At 46.8% G+C, this 16,976-nt stretch overlaps 1 protein-coding gene across 5 annotated transcripts in view; it reads right to left on the bottom strand.

Annotated features, from left to right (window-relative positions):
* Nucleotides 1–16,976, bottom strand: part of ASTN2 (astrotactin 2) — an 894,395-nt gene that overhangs the window by 217,176 nt on the left and 660,243 nt on the right. For all 5 annotated transcript variants that reach the window (XM_027616418.2, XM_027616419.2, XM_027616420.2 and 2 more), the window contains one exon: nt 16,765–16,944. In XM_027616418.2, the coding sequence (XP_027472219.2) occupies nt 16,765–16,944 (180 nt within the window). The remainder of the gene's footprint in view (nt 1–16,764; nt 16,945–16,976) is intronic.

The raw sequence follows: 16,976 nt of genomic DNA, 5'->3' as shown, positions 1-16,976 counted from the left end.
TTTTTTTTTTTTGGCTTCTGTTGTAATAGCTGCCAAAGAACAGGAAAGGAAATCATTGGTGCGATGTCAAACTAGTTTGTCTTGCGCTTTTCACCTGGAGAAAGCCCCATGTTCTGATTATGAAATTGCATCCGATTTTAAAAGATTGTATAATTGAAAGGAAATTGATCCAATTAAAAGTGCATCACAGATAACTCCACTAGTTATTAGAGCCACTTTATCTGTGATAGCACCTGGCGTTCGGGGATCTGTCTTTGCTGTCAGTGGGGGGCTTGCTAAGGTAAGAACATTGGTCAAGGCTTTTGGCACAGAGTTTGTAGCACGGAAACGTGTATCGTGGGCTGGCTTGACGTAAAGGGGCCAGAAGCCCTCTAGCTGCTGATGCCCGCGTTCGATCATTACTGGTGTTCAGCATTTAGGGCTACCCAGTGTTGAGCCACACTCATGCCTTGGTCCTAAAGTATAGCAGCCATGTGCTGGCCCAAAGGGGACATAAGTGTAGTCTGAATGTTTTTGTTTCTTCGATGTGAGTATTTTAGGCTGTGTTTAGTGCAATCAGTTTTCAATTATCCACCGTGTTGACTACATTACATACATAGTATAGCCCCAGCAAACTAGTTTCCTCAATTATAGCCATTCTTGTTTGTTGTTTGTTTTTTATTTTTAAGCAGCGGTGCCCTGATTCGAATAAAGTCTTAAGTGCGAGTCTATTATGTAAAGTAGATCAAAGAGCAGCTGCTCTGGTTGAAGCAGGTTTGGGGGCCTGCAGAACGGACCTTATTTATGCCTTTATCCCCTCACCTACCCTGCGCACACTTGCAAAACTCCTGTGAATCTACAGAACGCTTTCCAAAAACCATTAAACTATAGCATCGCTTGTCTTCCACGAGGCCCTGGGCCAGCCGTTTCACCTTTCCCCTTCTGAAGGAAGGGTGTAAGATGTGAGATAGGAGATGTGAAAATACTCGCATACTCAGTAAGTGGTAAGCTAGTACTATCTTCTCTCCTTGAGTTGTTCAATGAGTAGTGTGAGGTTATCCAAGCCGTCCAAATGATACGTTCCCTCTTTCCTATTTTACTGGTTCCTGTTTGCCAACCAGAACTTTTCTCCAGGATTTCCTCCCCCTAGGTCACCTGTTCCTTTTTATTACCACTCTCCCTATTTCACATTTCTATTATTTTATAAATTGCTGTGAGCACTTCGGGCGGTGCCTAACATAGAATATATATATCCTCAGGTATTTAACTGGCTGTTATTTACTTGATTGCTAATGATAATAGGCCTCCAGCAACCTTAGTTTTCTTAACACAGCCCCCTTACATCGGATAAAAAGGTATTCTTAGGTAAGCCCTTTAATAAGGTATATGAGAAACTGAAGGCAAACAGATGACTTACAGGTTGGTTAAGTCCGGCTTCCCTTTATCATTTTGAGTAATTATACAGAATTTATGGTTTTAGAGAAATGAGTCATTCAATACTTGTTGAGTACCTACTGTGGTCCAGGCACTATGCCAAGTGTCCAGAAAAGAAAAGAGTAATGATAAATGATGTTAATGTGCCTCCTTTTTCAGAAATTTCTGTTTTTCCTAAGTTATTTGAAATCTAGTATTACATTGCCCTGGACTTCCTCAAAGGCCGGGGATAGGCACTACCTGAATGATTGTAAGGGTCAATCCCAGCCTGAGATAGTCCACAGAGGGATACTCCATTATTCCAGTCAGTAGGATAAACTTGGCTGGAGTCCTACAGTGTTCCTGTGGGTAAGGCAAGTAATGCTTAAGTAGCTGTACTTTTAATCTAGTACTAATTAATGGCCTCTTAAAAGTGAAGTGTTAACCCAGCTCTGTAGGAGGGAAGTGGAAGGCAGAGCCTAGTAGGAAACTCGGGGCTCTATCTTGCACCTGACTAGGCTGTTGATTTGTACTTAGGACGTACAGCCCCTCAAGGGATCGCAAAACAAATTACAGCAGCTGCCTGGATGAATTTTACAAGCAGGGCAGTGGTGAGGTAGAAAGCTGTTTAGTAAAATACTTACACTCCAGACCTACGGCTCTATCTTGTCAATATCATTAATATTCATGCTACCCTGGCTAAGTCTGAAGTTAGTGAGGAAGCTCTGGGACTGGCATTGCATTCTAGTGGGAAAGTCATTGGATTTGGTCTAGGTCAGAATCATAGCTCTGCCTCTGACCCACCTATATGGCCTCAGGTGATCAATATACCTCTGCCTCAGTTTCCCTGTCTGGAAAGAGGTTAGACTAGTTCATCAGTAAAATCCCTTTTAGCTCTATGATATTAATTTTTAATCCATTAGAATTGTTGAGTTTTGCCTCAGTGTTTTTGCATAATTCTTGCTAAAATTGTATTCTGTTTAAATTAGGGAGGTAGAAGGAATCTGCAGTTTGTAATAATCAGCCCCACTTTGGTCCAGTTGCTTATTATACCCCAGGTATTGTAACCACGGGTCACTTACTAGCTATTGTCACTCTGTTGAACTACAGTTTCCTCATCTGGTAGAAGGCAAGGACAGTTTATGTTTTAAAGTGCTGTTGTGAGAATTAAAAACTGTAAACGGGATAGTGTATGTAAAAGTACCGAATTCAGAAAATGTGAGGGGCTCAGTAAACATGTTCCGTTGTAGGAGGCAAAGACTTCCCCTCATGGTGCACTGATGTAAAATTTTCAAGTTAATGCGGTGGGAGATTTCAGACCTGTGTTGGTGATATGGTGGCACTGCTCAGCTTCCTAAGTAAAAGCCTATTGGAGGAAGAGTGGGGTTGCTGGAGGGCCAGAGGCAAAATTCAGAGGAGTATTATATCCCAGAAGGAAAGCTGCACAAAAAGCCTAAAGGCTTGTTATTTGATTAAAGTAGTCAGGATGTCATCTTGACACTTTCTGAGAGGTTAAATGGAGTCAAGATTTTATATATATATAAATATATATATTTATATATATAAAGTTATATACATGCATATGTATGTATGTATATATTTATATACATATGTATGTGTATTTATTTTAAAACAGAAATATGCGTGTTTAGCCATTCCTATAGATGGCTGGCATAAAAGGATTTTTCCTCCAGGTCAGTATTCATTAACTCAAATAATTTCAAAAATTAACATAAGGTATTAGAGTACAATTGCTGGCTGCATACTGGGCTCTCCTAGAAACAAAGGTTAGTTGTCACAGACACTGAGCCCGTGGCGCTCCATCCCTAGCTGCCCAATATGCTTTGGGTCATGGAAGCAGCACCCTGAAAGTTCAGCACAGCCACAGAGCCAAACCTCGGCCCTCAGCATACCTCGTGTAGGATAGGGTGCCTCCTCCCTCCTCAGTCCTTTGCCAGATGCCATAGTGCTGGAAAAGGACACCTTTCCCACACCCCTCGGCTTATCTGAGGAGTTCCCTGGGATCAACCAAGTGAGTAGCAAACAGTTTATATACTTTATAGGTGGTATCACCACCATCATATGTGATGGGAGTTTGCTGGAAAGCTGCTACTTTTCAGCCCTTAACTGGGATGTTCCTGATAACGGAACAGAACCCAAGTGGTCAGCACAAGTGGCCAAACTTCATGCAGTCTCGTTTGCACTGGGTGCCCTGGCCAACAGTCAAGCCCCATCACATCTCTATAGACTCTTGGACCATTGCCAATGATGTGCTCATCTGGTCCAGCCAATGGCAGCAACAATTCCCTATCCAAGGTTGCCTCTTTAGGGTAAAGATCTCTGGGAATTTCTTGTGTCACAGATAACTCAAAACATATATCAAGATTACACATCTTTACACATACTAAATCCATAATAAAAGGCCTCACTAAGACACTCCTCGCCTTCAGAGTTCCAGACATTATTGATAGTGACCAAAGCACTAATTTCACTTCTCAAAATATACAATGTTGGGCTCTTAATACAAGGCATTTAGTAGAATTTTCATTTCCCTTACTGCCATCATAGAGTGCCATATTGGCTTGCTTACACAAGTTCAAGTTCAGTTAAATGAAACATGGCACATTTCAGTAGTCAAACATCCAGGGCGAATTGTAATAAAGGTTCTGACTTCCAAACTTGATGCTTGAATTCTGACAGCATTCAAACCCCACTACTCCCCACCTCCTTCCCCATCAACCCCTCATTGGCAAACCTAGGTGCCACGTTTTAGTGCCAGAGGGAAGTTCAGACCACAGCAACCCACCTCAACCCTACTCCACACCCCTACCCATTATATACAAGCCAAGCCAGTCTCCTCTCCTTGTTTTCTCAAGCCACTTTGGACCTGCTTGGGAGCAGAAAGCTTCACTATGTGAGTGTTACATCCTTTTATAGCTGGGTGTGTTCCATCCTCTGAACCACATACCAGGCTGGGGTCCATCCCACTACTTTCGAGTGACCACAGATGTTTAGAGATAAACGTTAAAACAACTTAACACTATGACAAATTATGTTTCATGAGTGTGACTTATGAGCAACCACATGAATAAGACAATGTGTTTTTGTGAAATGACATTTCATATTTAAACTTAAGAATAAAAACTCTCAGGTCCAAGGGTCTGGAGCTTGTTTAACAAATCTAATGATTCTGTTAAAGTGTTAGAAATAAATTGGAAATATCATGGTTCAAAGGGTGGAAAGGGAACAGGTATACCTGTCTCCCCGATCCATGACTCGGGGGCTGGATGTAGGAGAATGAAACTTGCACCAATCGGAGGAAATGTGTGATGCGTACACACACGGGGCACTATATGCTGGACCTTCCATAAAGGCTAGTTAACTCTTGGCCAAATGAACGGTGCAAATGACGAAGCCAAAACCCTAGAAGTATGTATCCATTCCTTCTGCTCTGGTGATGATTGCATAGACCTGTTTCCTTCCTCCGTGAAATGGGAGGTGTTAACTGCAGCCTATGTACTATGCACTGGGACTGTTCCTCGGTGTCCCGTAACATTTTACCCAAGTAAAAGCTGGCCAGAAATAAGAAGTGTGGACAGCCGCTCTGAGTGAAACAAAGCCTCTCTAAATAAAAGGTCAGAAACAATACTGGGTGTGGAGGGGTGGGTGTGTGTGTGGAAGTTGCTCCCTGAGGAAGCAAGTTGCAAAAGGGGATCTGTATTTTTACACTGGGAGCTTTGTCTTCTGTGACGATTACCTACACAACTAGGTCCCAAACTCGAGTTTTCAGGTCTTACCTTTTTTTTTGATCACCAGACCAGTATGTGTCCAGCTGCCCACTTCATATTGCCAACTAGCTTGTCAACTGTGGGCTGGTGTGTTGGATGACGATGTCCCTGAGAAACCTCAGACTCAACATACTCAAACCTGGCTCAGCTCTCCCAGCACCTGCGGTTCTTCTTTTGCTCTACTTTAAGAAACCCTTCAGTGCCACCATTTCTCACCCATTTTATTTTTTTTTTTCAGCTGCATGACTACTAAATGTTAAGCTGCTATTACTTTTCTCCTGAAACAAGGCTACAACTTCCTAACTGATCTTCCCGACTTCAATCTAGTATTCCTTCAATCTCAGGTCAAGCCCTATCCCACACCAGCCAGAATCAAATTTTAAAATGCAAATGATATCACATAGAATCTTTCATTGACTTTAAATTGCTCCTAGTAAAAGGACGCATTTCTTAATATGGTTCACGCATCTAGTGGGATTTGGCCTTTGCCACTCTATCTTCCTACATTTATCTCGGCATGGCTTCCTACCAATCTGCTCCATACACTTTTTTTTTTCTCTTATCTCGGGGCCTTTTTTTTGTACGTGCTTTTCCTGCCCCCTGATACTTTCCCTCTCCTTAACCACCTATGCTGCCTAAATCTTGCCTCCTGCAGGTTTTCTGGGATGCCATTCCTGAGCCGCCCCACGGTTTGAGTCCAGTGTCCAGACCACACTTTGTGCTTCCTCCCCCTAGTGTTTACACATTGCACTGTGATTTCCTCATTACCCGTCTCCCTCCAAGCCTAGACTGAGCTCCATGAAGGCTGAGCCACATTTAATTTACTGCTGCATTCGGACGGAGCAGGCACTCAGACTTGCTGGACAAAACCAGGGCATGGGGGCAGCCTAGCTCATATACTGATAGAAATAAACACTTTGTGTCACATTTAGCACCAGCCGGCTGTGCCCCCGTGTGCCCCTCCCACCAGCTGCCTCCCTGAATCACAGGACAGTAAGCTGCAAAAGAAAATAGGATATGATTGAAAGGTGGGAGGAGTGGTTACCTCAGATTTCATTTTCCTTGGAGAATCTTCTCAACAATAAAATCATGAAAAGTTTCCTTGTGGAAATGCTAAATTTTATCTTTGTGCAAAACCACCACTGGAAGAGAAGGCTCAAAAAGATACCTTCGATATGCGATATGTAAACTGTATCTCAATAAAGCAATCACAAACAAAAAGGAGATACATTTGGGCACAGAGTCCCTTGAATTGCCTCTTAGCACACCTTCTTGGAAGGAGGAGGGAGAAAAGGGAGCTGGTTTAAATCCTAACCCTGTCACTAATTGATAGTTCCCTCTGAGCAAGTTTCTCATTACCCATTTCACCATCTATATTAATAGATTTATTGAATTAAGGATCTTTCCAGTTGTAAATTTCGGTGATTCTGATGCTCCTGACCTCAGGGACTGCTTGGACTGAGATCTCTAAAAGGAGCCTTCCATCTCCTTGTGTACCCGTGAAATGTGAGGGAACAGAAGTACAGACCCCAAGGATCCCAAGGAAGAACACCTGAGGTCTAGGGCTTATGTGTCAGATAAAAACAACCAAGGGCAGCTCCAACCCAATGGATCCATGGTCAAGTCAATCTCTAAGGCCTGGCTCAAGGCCTGGACCCTGACCCAGAGCCAAGGTGTTGCTAGAAAAGAAGGATCTCGAGCCAGCTGACCGACACCATGCAGGTTGGAATCCTGCTGATCTGTCTGCTTCTTTTTTCACTCTTCCCAGTCAACTACATCTGCCTGTTTCAGGAGGAAGAGAAATGCCTCTCAGAACACTCTTTTTGGAGTGCCCACTGTGGTTAAGTAATAACAAAACATAAATGGTGAGAGGGCCGGAGCAAGAAAAGAAAGAAAGGAAAAGAGCAAATACTTCAACCAGCTATATGCCTTTGGATTATATACACCCCCCTTTCCCCCCCACCCCCCAGCACCTCCTGATTCTCAGTTTCCTAGGCAGAAAGGCACCAGCTTTAGAAGGTCGTTGTGAGGATTAAATGAGAGCGTGTACACGAAGTGCCCAGTGTGCCTCTGGCATAAGAGTGGTTCTCCGTACATGGTGTCTGTTCTTACAGGGATGCATTAGGGCATGGGGGCCCCGGGGTCACACAGTCCTGGGATAGAATCCTGCCTCTGCCTATTTCCAGCCATGTGACCTTAAGCAGATGAGTTTTCTCATTTGGAAGATGGACATAATACCCTGGACCTCGTGGGGGTTCTGACAAATACCAAGACAAGATCATGTGATTAACTGGCCCATAGTAGGAACGCCATACAAATCAGTCATTGTTACCCACTCCTCCGCCATCCCCCTCCCCAACACACACAGCCCTACACATTCTTCTTGTGCATTATAAGCTCAGCTTTCATCTGTGCAAAGAGGCTCCCCTGTACCCAGGCTGAGCTTTCTGATAATTCTGCTTTCTATTCCCAACCCCCAGGTTCAGGAGGACTCAAATTCAAGTTGGCCAGTCACCGAGTGAGAAACAGTCGTGACTTTAGGTTTACCTTAGGCTTCTGTACTCAGGACTGGAAAGAGCTACACCACACCATTATGCCTTTAGTTTTAGAAAAGTGATGGTAATAATAATCATCACTGACTCGATTGTGTCTCACAATAATAAATGATAATAATAACAGCTCACATTTCCTGAGTATTTCTTACATGCCAGGTGCAGTGATAATCACTTTATAATCATTGTTTCAGTTCATTCCCATAACAATACTGTGAAGCAAGCATCACTATAGCCATCTTAAAGATAAACTGAGACTCAGGAAATCAAAATGCCTTGTCCCATGTCACAGATCTGGCACATGGGACAGATGACTCACACACACCTAATATGTATGTTGGTATTTGTTGATAGGTACTCCTTAGTGGGCAACAATGACTGATTTGTGTTGAGTTCCTACTATAAGCCAACTAATCACATGATCTCATCCCATCTTCATAACAACCTGAAAGGTTCAGATGCTTTTCCAACTATTCCCTGCGTACTTCTGAAACTGGCCTGGTGTTTTGACTTCATTGCAGGCATTTGGAGACTCAGCCTCTCCTGTGCATGAGAGTACTCAGCTGGGGACAGAGGTAATGGCAGTTCCTCTGACTACATAGAGGACTGAGGCACGGAGACATTCAAAGATCTAAAAAAGACGCCAGTGGCATCCCTCAAGAGCACCTGAAAACATCCAGGCACTACTGCTCCCAACTGGTCGGAGGAGACTCAGATTTCACCAGGCTTTTCCACAGCCCCAGATCTGTGTCTTGTCCCCTGCAATCCACCTCCACCCCCTGGGGGTGGCAAAGGCCCATACCCTCCAGGGCTCTGCTGGGATGTCTTCTCCTCCAGGGAAATTCCCACCCACCCTACATGGTTAGGGACCAGTCTCCCAGCCTTGCTTCCTCCACTCCAGACCCTAGACACACACACACACACACACACACACACACACACACACACACAAGCTTTCCTTTGTCACAGCATTTATTAAAAGGTTTGTCATTGTCTGTTCACCGGTTAATCTTTCCCGTTTGACTGTGAGCCTCCTGAGAGCAGGAAGTAGGTCTGACTCACCCCTAGTACAGAGCCTGACATATAGTAGGGCCTGGACACACTAGTGTGGAACAATGGAGAGGTGAAAAAGGATGAAGGGAGGACAGGAGAGACGGAGTGGCGAGGAACGTGCCTTTGTGCTGTGGGATCTGTGAGTGAGGCTGCTCTCGGGAGGGTAGGTTCTGCGCGCTGCTGAGGACTGGGGGAAGGCAAAAGCATCCCTCTGTGCCCCTGTGTTCCCTCCAGTCCTTTTTCTTCTCACTAAGGGGTTGAAGGCAGAGAGAGGACAAAAGCCCCATACTCATCTCCAGGGAAATTCCACATTCTTAGTGCAAGACTGCTGAGAGAGAAGGGTCCCACCTGACAGCCCTGCTCCCTTAGTCCCTGTATCACTTTCCTGGGAACAGGACTGTGACAGGGGAACAGGAGTGGTTTTGGCTCCTGTCTGAATAGAATCAGAGTAACTAGATTACAACAGTATCAATTTCTTATTGCTTCCCTAAGTGGAAGGACAAGAGGGGCAGCCTCCAAGCCTTCAAGGAATGATGTATTTGTGTGTGCATGTACCCTAAAATAATAAAACATGCAGTCTATCAACCAGTAACTCTCCTATCTTTAAGGGTGTGGGGGGCTTTGGCAACCAGGAGTCTTTGAATTTGCTCTGAGTTTTCAGGAGGGCGAAGCCCCCAAAAAACACTGTTAGCTGGTTATTAGGTTCCCCCCCTTGCAAATGCAGGTTCTAACTGATTGCATAAGCTGACCTCAGCCTTCCCCTCTGCCCAATGGGAACAGGATGGGAAACACCTTACACAAGAGTCACTCTTTCTTCCTCTCACACCCATGACTGGTGTTGCTAAGGGATCACTGCATTCTTGTCACCAAGCCTGGTTCTGACCCAGAATCTCTTTCAGTGAGCCCTCCAGGCAGCTACTACCTTGTGATCAAAACAGGTCCACAAAGAGAAGCTCACCCTGGCTCGAGGACTGCCAAGGTTCCTTCCAGCTCTGACGTCCTAGGGTTTGGCTCTGCCTTATAATGCTGCCACTGAGTTAAGAGGGAGAAGCGAGTTACACAGAGGGGTATTGGTGAGTAGAGTATCTCCTCCCCTGCCCACGCTGAGGGCCTATGCTCTGAGTCCTCACTTCCCTCAGTTCTTTTGACGGTAGGTAAGAGAAACAGAACAGGAGTGCAGGTGGTTCCCTTGGGCCTGATGCCAGCATCTAGAGAGTTCTCTGAGGCTGCTGTGGTCGGGACAAACATGGTCCTTGTGATGAAAGCAGCCTCAGTTCAAATCCCTGCTCTGCCAAGCTCCCTGGTGTGAACTCCTGTAGGCCATCTCACCCTTCTGAGTCTCACTCCCCTCAAGCATGAAATGCAGATAACAATGCCTCTCTTCCAGGCTCGTTGTGTGAGGAGTAAATGGGATGAAAGAATGTACGTGACAATGCTTTGTGGGCTGTTCTGCGTGGAGCCCTGCGAAGGATTATTATTCCTGGTGCGCACCAATAGGAAAACGACTAGGGTGTTCCGTTCCAGATGGACTCAATCTAAACTGGGGAACAAATGCTTTTTTTGGTAATTTCATCTGGTGGAAATGGCAGTCTCATAGGCCTATTTGTGTTTAATGAACCATATCCTGTATCGTCTTTTTGCAAGGTTCTGAGGAGAATTAAGTTAGTTCTCTCCTCTGGCGTGCTGCAGATGGGTGAGTGTCCAGCTCATATTTAACCTCCTCTGACCTCCCTACTCTTCAAGGAAACACTACCTCAGAGCTAGACACAGCCTACAAATGGCTGCATGGAAGCCACGAAGCCAGGGGAAGGGAAAGGGGCATGCAGCCACCTCCCACCACCTCGCTGGGACCCGGCGTAGATGAATGTGGCCAGCTTCTGATCCCTGACTCCTGCCGTTCTCACGGATTGTGAGGCTGGGTGTCACTGAGAGTCAGACAGCCTGGAGCAGATGGGGCTGGGGAGGTTGGCTGGGGACACATCAGATCTGGGAGGGCCCTGAGGCCATGGGGAAGAGTGTGGAAGTTAACCTCAGGGCAATGACAAAGCACCCAGGAGTTTTCATCCAACAAGTAGCCTGATGGTATTTCTGTTAACGGGTAATTGTATATGTCAACTTGACTGGGATGTGGGGTGTCCGGATATTTGGTCAAGCACTATTCTGGATGTGTCTGTGAGGGTGTCAGTAAGGGTGTTCTGGATGAGATCAGCAGCAGACTGAGTCAAACAGACTGCCCTCCTTAATGTGAGTGGGCCTCATCCAACCAGCTGAAAGACTGAATAGAATAGAAAGGCTGACCCTCCCATGAGTAAGAAAGAACTCCTTCTGCTTGACTGTTTGAGCTGGAACAACATTCTCTTCTTGCCTTTGGACTCAAATTGAAGCATTGGTTCTTCTTGGGTCTCAAGCCTGCCAGCTTTGGAATTGGAACTTATACCATCAGCTCTCCTGAATTTCCAGTTTGCTGAACAGATCTTGGCTTGAAACTTCCCAGCCTGTATAATCACATGAGCCAATTCCTCATAATAAATCTCTCTCTCTCTTTCTTTCTCTCTCTATATATCTTATATATGAATATTATATATAATAGAGATTTTTATCTATCCATCCATCCATCCATCCATCTAACCATCCTGTTGGTTCTGTCTCTGGAGAGCACTGACTGACCCATATCTTCAGGGCTGCTGTGTGGTTTGGATTGATGGGAGATAAGAGTGGATGCAGGGGGGTCCAGGGAGAATGCCAATGCTAGAGTCCAGGCAAGCCATGATGGCAGCTTGATACAGGGCACAGCAGTGAGATGGAAAGAAGTAGGCAAATTCAAGACCTAATTGGGAATTAAAATGGATAAGATTTGGGAAATGGGGGGAGCTAGGGAGAGGAGGAAATGAAGAAGGACTTAGGATTCTGGTTGTGCCTCCAAACAGATCAGGGCACATTTCACTAGAATGCTGGGAAAACGCGAAGTTGCGTGGGGCAGCGTTTGGGTGGGCAAGGGAGCTGGCATAATGGCAAATATCAGGGGAAAGCTTGGAGGCAGAGGTATAAAGTGGGAGTGGTCAATGTAGGGATGGTAACAGAGTCCCCACAGAGAGAAGACAGTCCAGGAAGAGGGGCCCAGGCCAGCGTCCTGTGAAGCCACATGGACTGGGCTGGTTGAAGAGGATGAGCCTGCAAAGCAGACAGAGAAGAAGCCAGCAGGAAGGCAGGTGACTCACAAAGAAGATCTGGGACAATGGAAGCAAACACAGAAAGTGCCTCTAGCAGGAAGTGGTCAGCTCTGTCGAATGCTACAGAAGGTCAAGCAAATGGGACCTGAAAACTGCCCCCTGATGATTAAATCTACAGAGAAGTAAACCAGTACCCAGGCAGGTCTCAATTCTGAGAACAACTCCTTTCATGTCTGGTTGCTGTCTTTGAAGCAAGCTCCCTCAGGAAACTGAGAGCCCAGGAGAGTTCTCCAGCCCACATCAGCCCCTTGGCCACAACTGTCCTCACAAAAGGAGGTGACATTTGACTATCGTTTCCTTCTCCTGCCCCCACCTCAACCCCTGGGCTGCCTTTCAAACAGCCAAAACTCCTTTCAAGAGTAGCCTAGGAATGCTGCCACTGACATTCAAAAGTGCATTGTAATTCAAATGGAAATGCAGAAATTTCATTCCCTTGGACAGTCTTGGGAAATTATAATAGAGATAAAACATCTTTTAAAGGTGGCAACAGGCATTTATCTGTGAGGACATCTCTTTACCATGGACAATCCCAATCTTAACTCAAGAGCAGTATAACCTTCACTAGAAAACGTCCTTTCACAGGGTCACCTAGTCTATAAACTTGGAAAAGGCTTATTAATTACATACATTTTCTCTTCTACATTTTGTCTCTCCTGTGTGTGTGTGTGTGTGTGTGTGTATTCTGATTTGCACCTGTCTACCTCTTTGTGTTTTTCTGACTATTCCTACCTCCCTCAGTTGGTCTCTCTCTCTCTCATACACACACACACACACACACACTCACACACACACACACACATGCCCTTGGGAACACAGTAACCAGAGCGGATGTGGCAGCTATGGTGGGAGGGAATGGGTTGGATCAAGATGATCATTAGGTGTCCAGCTCAGTGCTAGATGAGTCCACTGATGGACTATGCTTTCACTGGAGCCTGTATTTTGCATATGAGGAAAGTGATCTAGAGAATGAATCAATTTGCCCAAGATCACACAGCTGGTTAAGAGGTAGAGCTGGGATTCGAACCCGAGTCCATCTGACTGCAAAACCTCTGCTTTATCTCCAAATGGGGAAGTCTTTATCCAAGGTAGCCAGAGGATGGGTGACTTCTTTTATCATAATTAAGATAAAAGAGTGTATCAAGGTCACAGCTAGACAGTATTCGTGAGTATCAAGTCAAAGAGTGAACGGGGAGAAAGGTAGCTTTTTAAAAAATATATGCATATCAGGAACACAACAGCATGTAGTGAAAGTATTAAGCTGAAGGCAAGAGACTGAAACCTTCATGGGGTGCTTGGGGCACAGCCTGGGACCAGAGGCGAGGGCTAGAGGAGACTCACGGGCTAAGCAGCTTCCACACTAAGCACTCCTGGGCCTGGAGGGTCCAGGGATGACTTTGGCTACTTCTAAGGTCTTCCTGGCTTCTGACAGGCACCATCTAACTGGCCTGTTCAGTGCTCCGGTCTCCTCCAAACTGCAAAATGCTGAGACCCACTGGGTGGTAGCGAACCCCACCTCCCTGCCTAGATCTTTCCAGTCCTGCTGGGCATGCCCAGCATCCCCCTGGAATCAGTGTCGCAAGGTGGGTCTATTCTTTTAGCTTTCACTCTGCCCTGCTGCAGGGAAAACGATACACAGACACCCCCCCCCCCCGCCCCCCGCATCACGGCAGCCATTGCCAATTGATCATATTGTTCTTGGCCAATGGGCTCCATGGCCTCCATACAGTGGCCTAGCTAAGCCATTCCCTAACTGATCAGAATTGGCCCATGGAAGAATAGATACGGGCCATCACATGAGAGTGACTAGGTTCTTTACCATGTACCCACCCCCTCCCTCTTTCCAGCTGTCTACCTGTGGGTTAAAAAAAAAATGGTGAAACGTTGGAAGTCTAAGACAGACTGGGCATGAACAACGTGGGGACACATTTTGTCTCCTGCGGTGCCCCGGCACCGGGCACAAGGTCTGCCAAGCGGCCCTTAGGAAATATTAGTAAACTAAAGAATTAATGAATGATAAATGTCACTCCCCCCCCCCCCCCCCCCCCCGTGGAACACACACTGAGAAGCACTTAGGGGAATAAGAGTAAAATAAACCTCTCATGGGAATATTTTAATCAGGCACATTCAGCCCCAAACCCTTGGCCCTTCCAGTGATTTCTGGGGGCTGCCCCAGATCAAGGCTGGGACATTTGCTTCTAATTTCTGTGGACACCAGATCTAGGGTGCAGGGAATACTGTGCTCAGGCTGGAATTCAAACACCCTTTCCCTCATAAACTGTGACCCCCCAACAAGCCCCCTTTTCTTCTCTAAGCTTCAGCTGTCCCGGTCTAAGATGAGGGGTGAATGGGATTCTTGCCTTCTTTGCCTCAAGGGGTAAGTGGGAGAACTCACAGAACTTTACACTGTAAAGTGCTGTTACTCATGCCCTATTGGGTCTCTTCTCCTGACCTTCTCTTCAGGCTTTGGTCCTTCCAGTCAAGGACAAGCCACCCCCTGGGGCTAAACATAGATTTCAAAGGCTCCAGGAACCCCTCCACCCCTCCACTCTCTAGGTTGAAAGGATATTTGTCCTTTTCTAGCGAAATAGGTGCTCCACAGGGAGATTAAGGTGTGTCACCCATGAGCAGGAGCTGTGGCCAGGTCTAGAATCCTCAGCTGCTGCCCACAAGTTTTGCTTTAGTCCAAGCTATAATTTTCCCCTGTGCTGACTCCATGCCAGACATTTTACCTGTATTATCTCATTTCGTTCTCCCAAAAGCCACGCCAGGGAATTCCTATCCCCCATTTAACACACGAGGAAACAGAAACTTAGAAGTTCTTTGCCCGAGGTTACCGGGCAGGGATGGAAGGAGAGACAGGGGGACTTGAAAGCCTCTCTGTCCCACTCCAGCACTGCACCAGCTCTGTCCTCTTCCCACAGCTCTGCCCTCAGTGAGATCTGCTTTCAAACCCAGACCCATCCTGACCCGCTTCCTAGGGGGCCCTTGTGCAGCACATGTGCATGACACAGAGTCGATGGCTGGGGAGGGAAAGGTCACCCACTACCTCTGAGTCCAGAGTGCCTCTAGTTCTTCAGGGGAAAATCCCCGGCTTCTCAGCCTCCCCCTCGCAAACATCACTCCCACATTTAAAAAAAAATAAAACCACAGTGTTTCGTGTGCCCTCTAGGTCACAGCAGGTGGAGAGAACAAGAAGTGTTAAGGCAGCCTCCGCGCACCCCTGGGCCCTTCTTGGGAGCAAGCGTACCTCAGAAGCAAGAAATGTGCCTCCGCACAAGCAGCCCAGAGAGAAAAGCTACCACACAAAGTTCTCCCAACAAGTCTGTGGCAACCCTGAGGGCTCTGGGGGTCGCGAAGGGGGCCCCCAGCTGCTCTGTCGGCATTCCTTCTGCCCCCAAACCCATCCTACTTGCCACAGAGTCCACGCATCCACGGCATAAGGAGTGGGGTTTTCTGGAGGGAAACAGGCCACGGCCCGGAAGCAGTTGAGGATGGAGATGATGTGGTATGTAGCATGACAGTGGTGTCCCGGGCCCCAAGCGCAGGCTGAGGTGAATTAGTTCAGCGACCACAGTGAGCGCAGGTTTTTATAAACACGACTTAATTGTATTACTTCAAAGTCCTGAAGCTTATTGCCCTGCTTAATGATGTGCCGCGTTATTTATAGGGTAAGACAACGAGACTTCTATTGATTTAATGTACTTCCTTAAAGACCGTCATTGTCACAGCCATAAAAACAGAGTTATTCCCAGACAACTCAGTTATGTCCCCTGCATCTATAAACCACCCCGTGGCCCCCACAGCTGCACACAGGAGGCAGGGAGGGGTGAGACCATGGTGGGGGGTGCAAGCCCCCGGGGGCAAAAGGCAAGGTTCTGGAGATGGTAAAGGCAGGTGCATGGGGGCTTCATCCAGTCAGGGAGGAGGGGCAGCATGAAAAGCCCAGGATGGGTAGCATGGAGCACCCCACTTTGTCTTGGGCCCACCCAGTGGAGCTCAGTGACACTCAGCAAGCTTCCTCCTCCCTCTGGGCCTTAGTTCCCCCAACTGCAAACTCGGGGTGCTAAGCCCAGTGAGACTCATAAGGAAGGTCCCTTCTGGCTCCCACATTCTGTGGTTTTAAGAGTTATGTTGATTTGGTTTCTGAGATGGGGTGGCTGAGCCATGTGAAGAAGGTGGCAGCACCCCACCCTTTCTGTCCATTGAGAGCTCTCCTTTCTCAATTAATTGATAATAATAACAATGACAACAGGAAGCAGTTCTCACCCTGCTACTTGTTAGCTGTGTATCTACGGGCACTTGACTTGGCATGATTGAGACTCATTTTCTCCCCCTGCGAAATGGGGATGTGAATACACGGACATGTTAAAACACATAACGCAAGTATGGAATATTTCTACCTTCTCAAAATGCTGTGACACTAACCGCTTCCCTTTCAAGGTGGGACAAGAATGGCTACTTAAGCGCCCATTTCACAGGAAGGGAAAACTGAGGTGGGAAGGGACTGAAGCTCCCAAGGTGAGTGGCAGAACGTTGGAAACAAGGCGCCTGCGGTACAAGGAAGGAGTTCTGGAGTCCAGCCCACTACCTTAGGGTCTCAGAAAAGGCCTGAACTGAAAGAATCCTGAAGTATAATCATACGGCCCCTCATCCTGTCCGTGGAGAAACCGAAGCCCAGAGAGGGGCACGGAATGCCGAAGGGGCTTAGACATGGCCGAGCCGGGGTCTGGCTTGTCGGAGGAGCCTTACCTTTCTGATACTGGAGCCACAGCTGTTGCTGGACCTTCTTGCTGGGGAAGTGGATGATGCATGTGAGCTCGGAGCCGTACAGGGCCTCTGCGATGTAGTGGGAGCCGTAGTGCTGGATGAAGGACAGCAGCTCCTCCCGACTGCTCTCCCTGGTCAGGATCTTGAGGACGTTGCTGAAGCCTGGACACAGGAGAAGCACGTGGAGGTGGTCA

This window comes from Zalophus californianus, chromosome 13, assembly GCF_009762305.2.
Source record: "Zalophus californianus isolate mZalCal1 chromosome 13, mZalCal1.pri.v2, whole genome shotgun sequence".
Classification (NCBI taxonomy): Eukaryota; Metazoa; Chordata; class Mammalia; order Carnivora; family Otariidae; genus Zalophus; species Zalophus californianus.
Note: the sequence above shows the minus strand (reverse complement) of the source record. Positions and strands in the feature narration are given on the sequence as shown.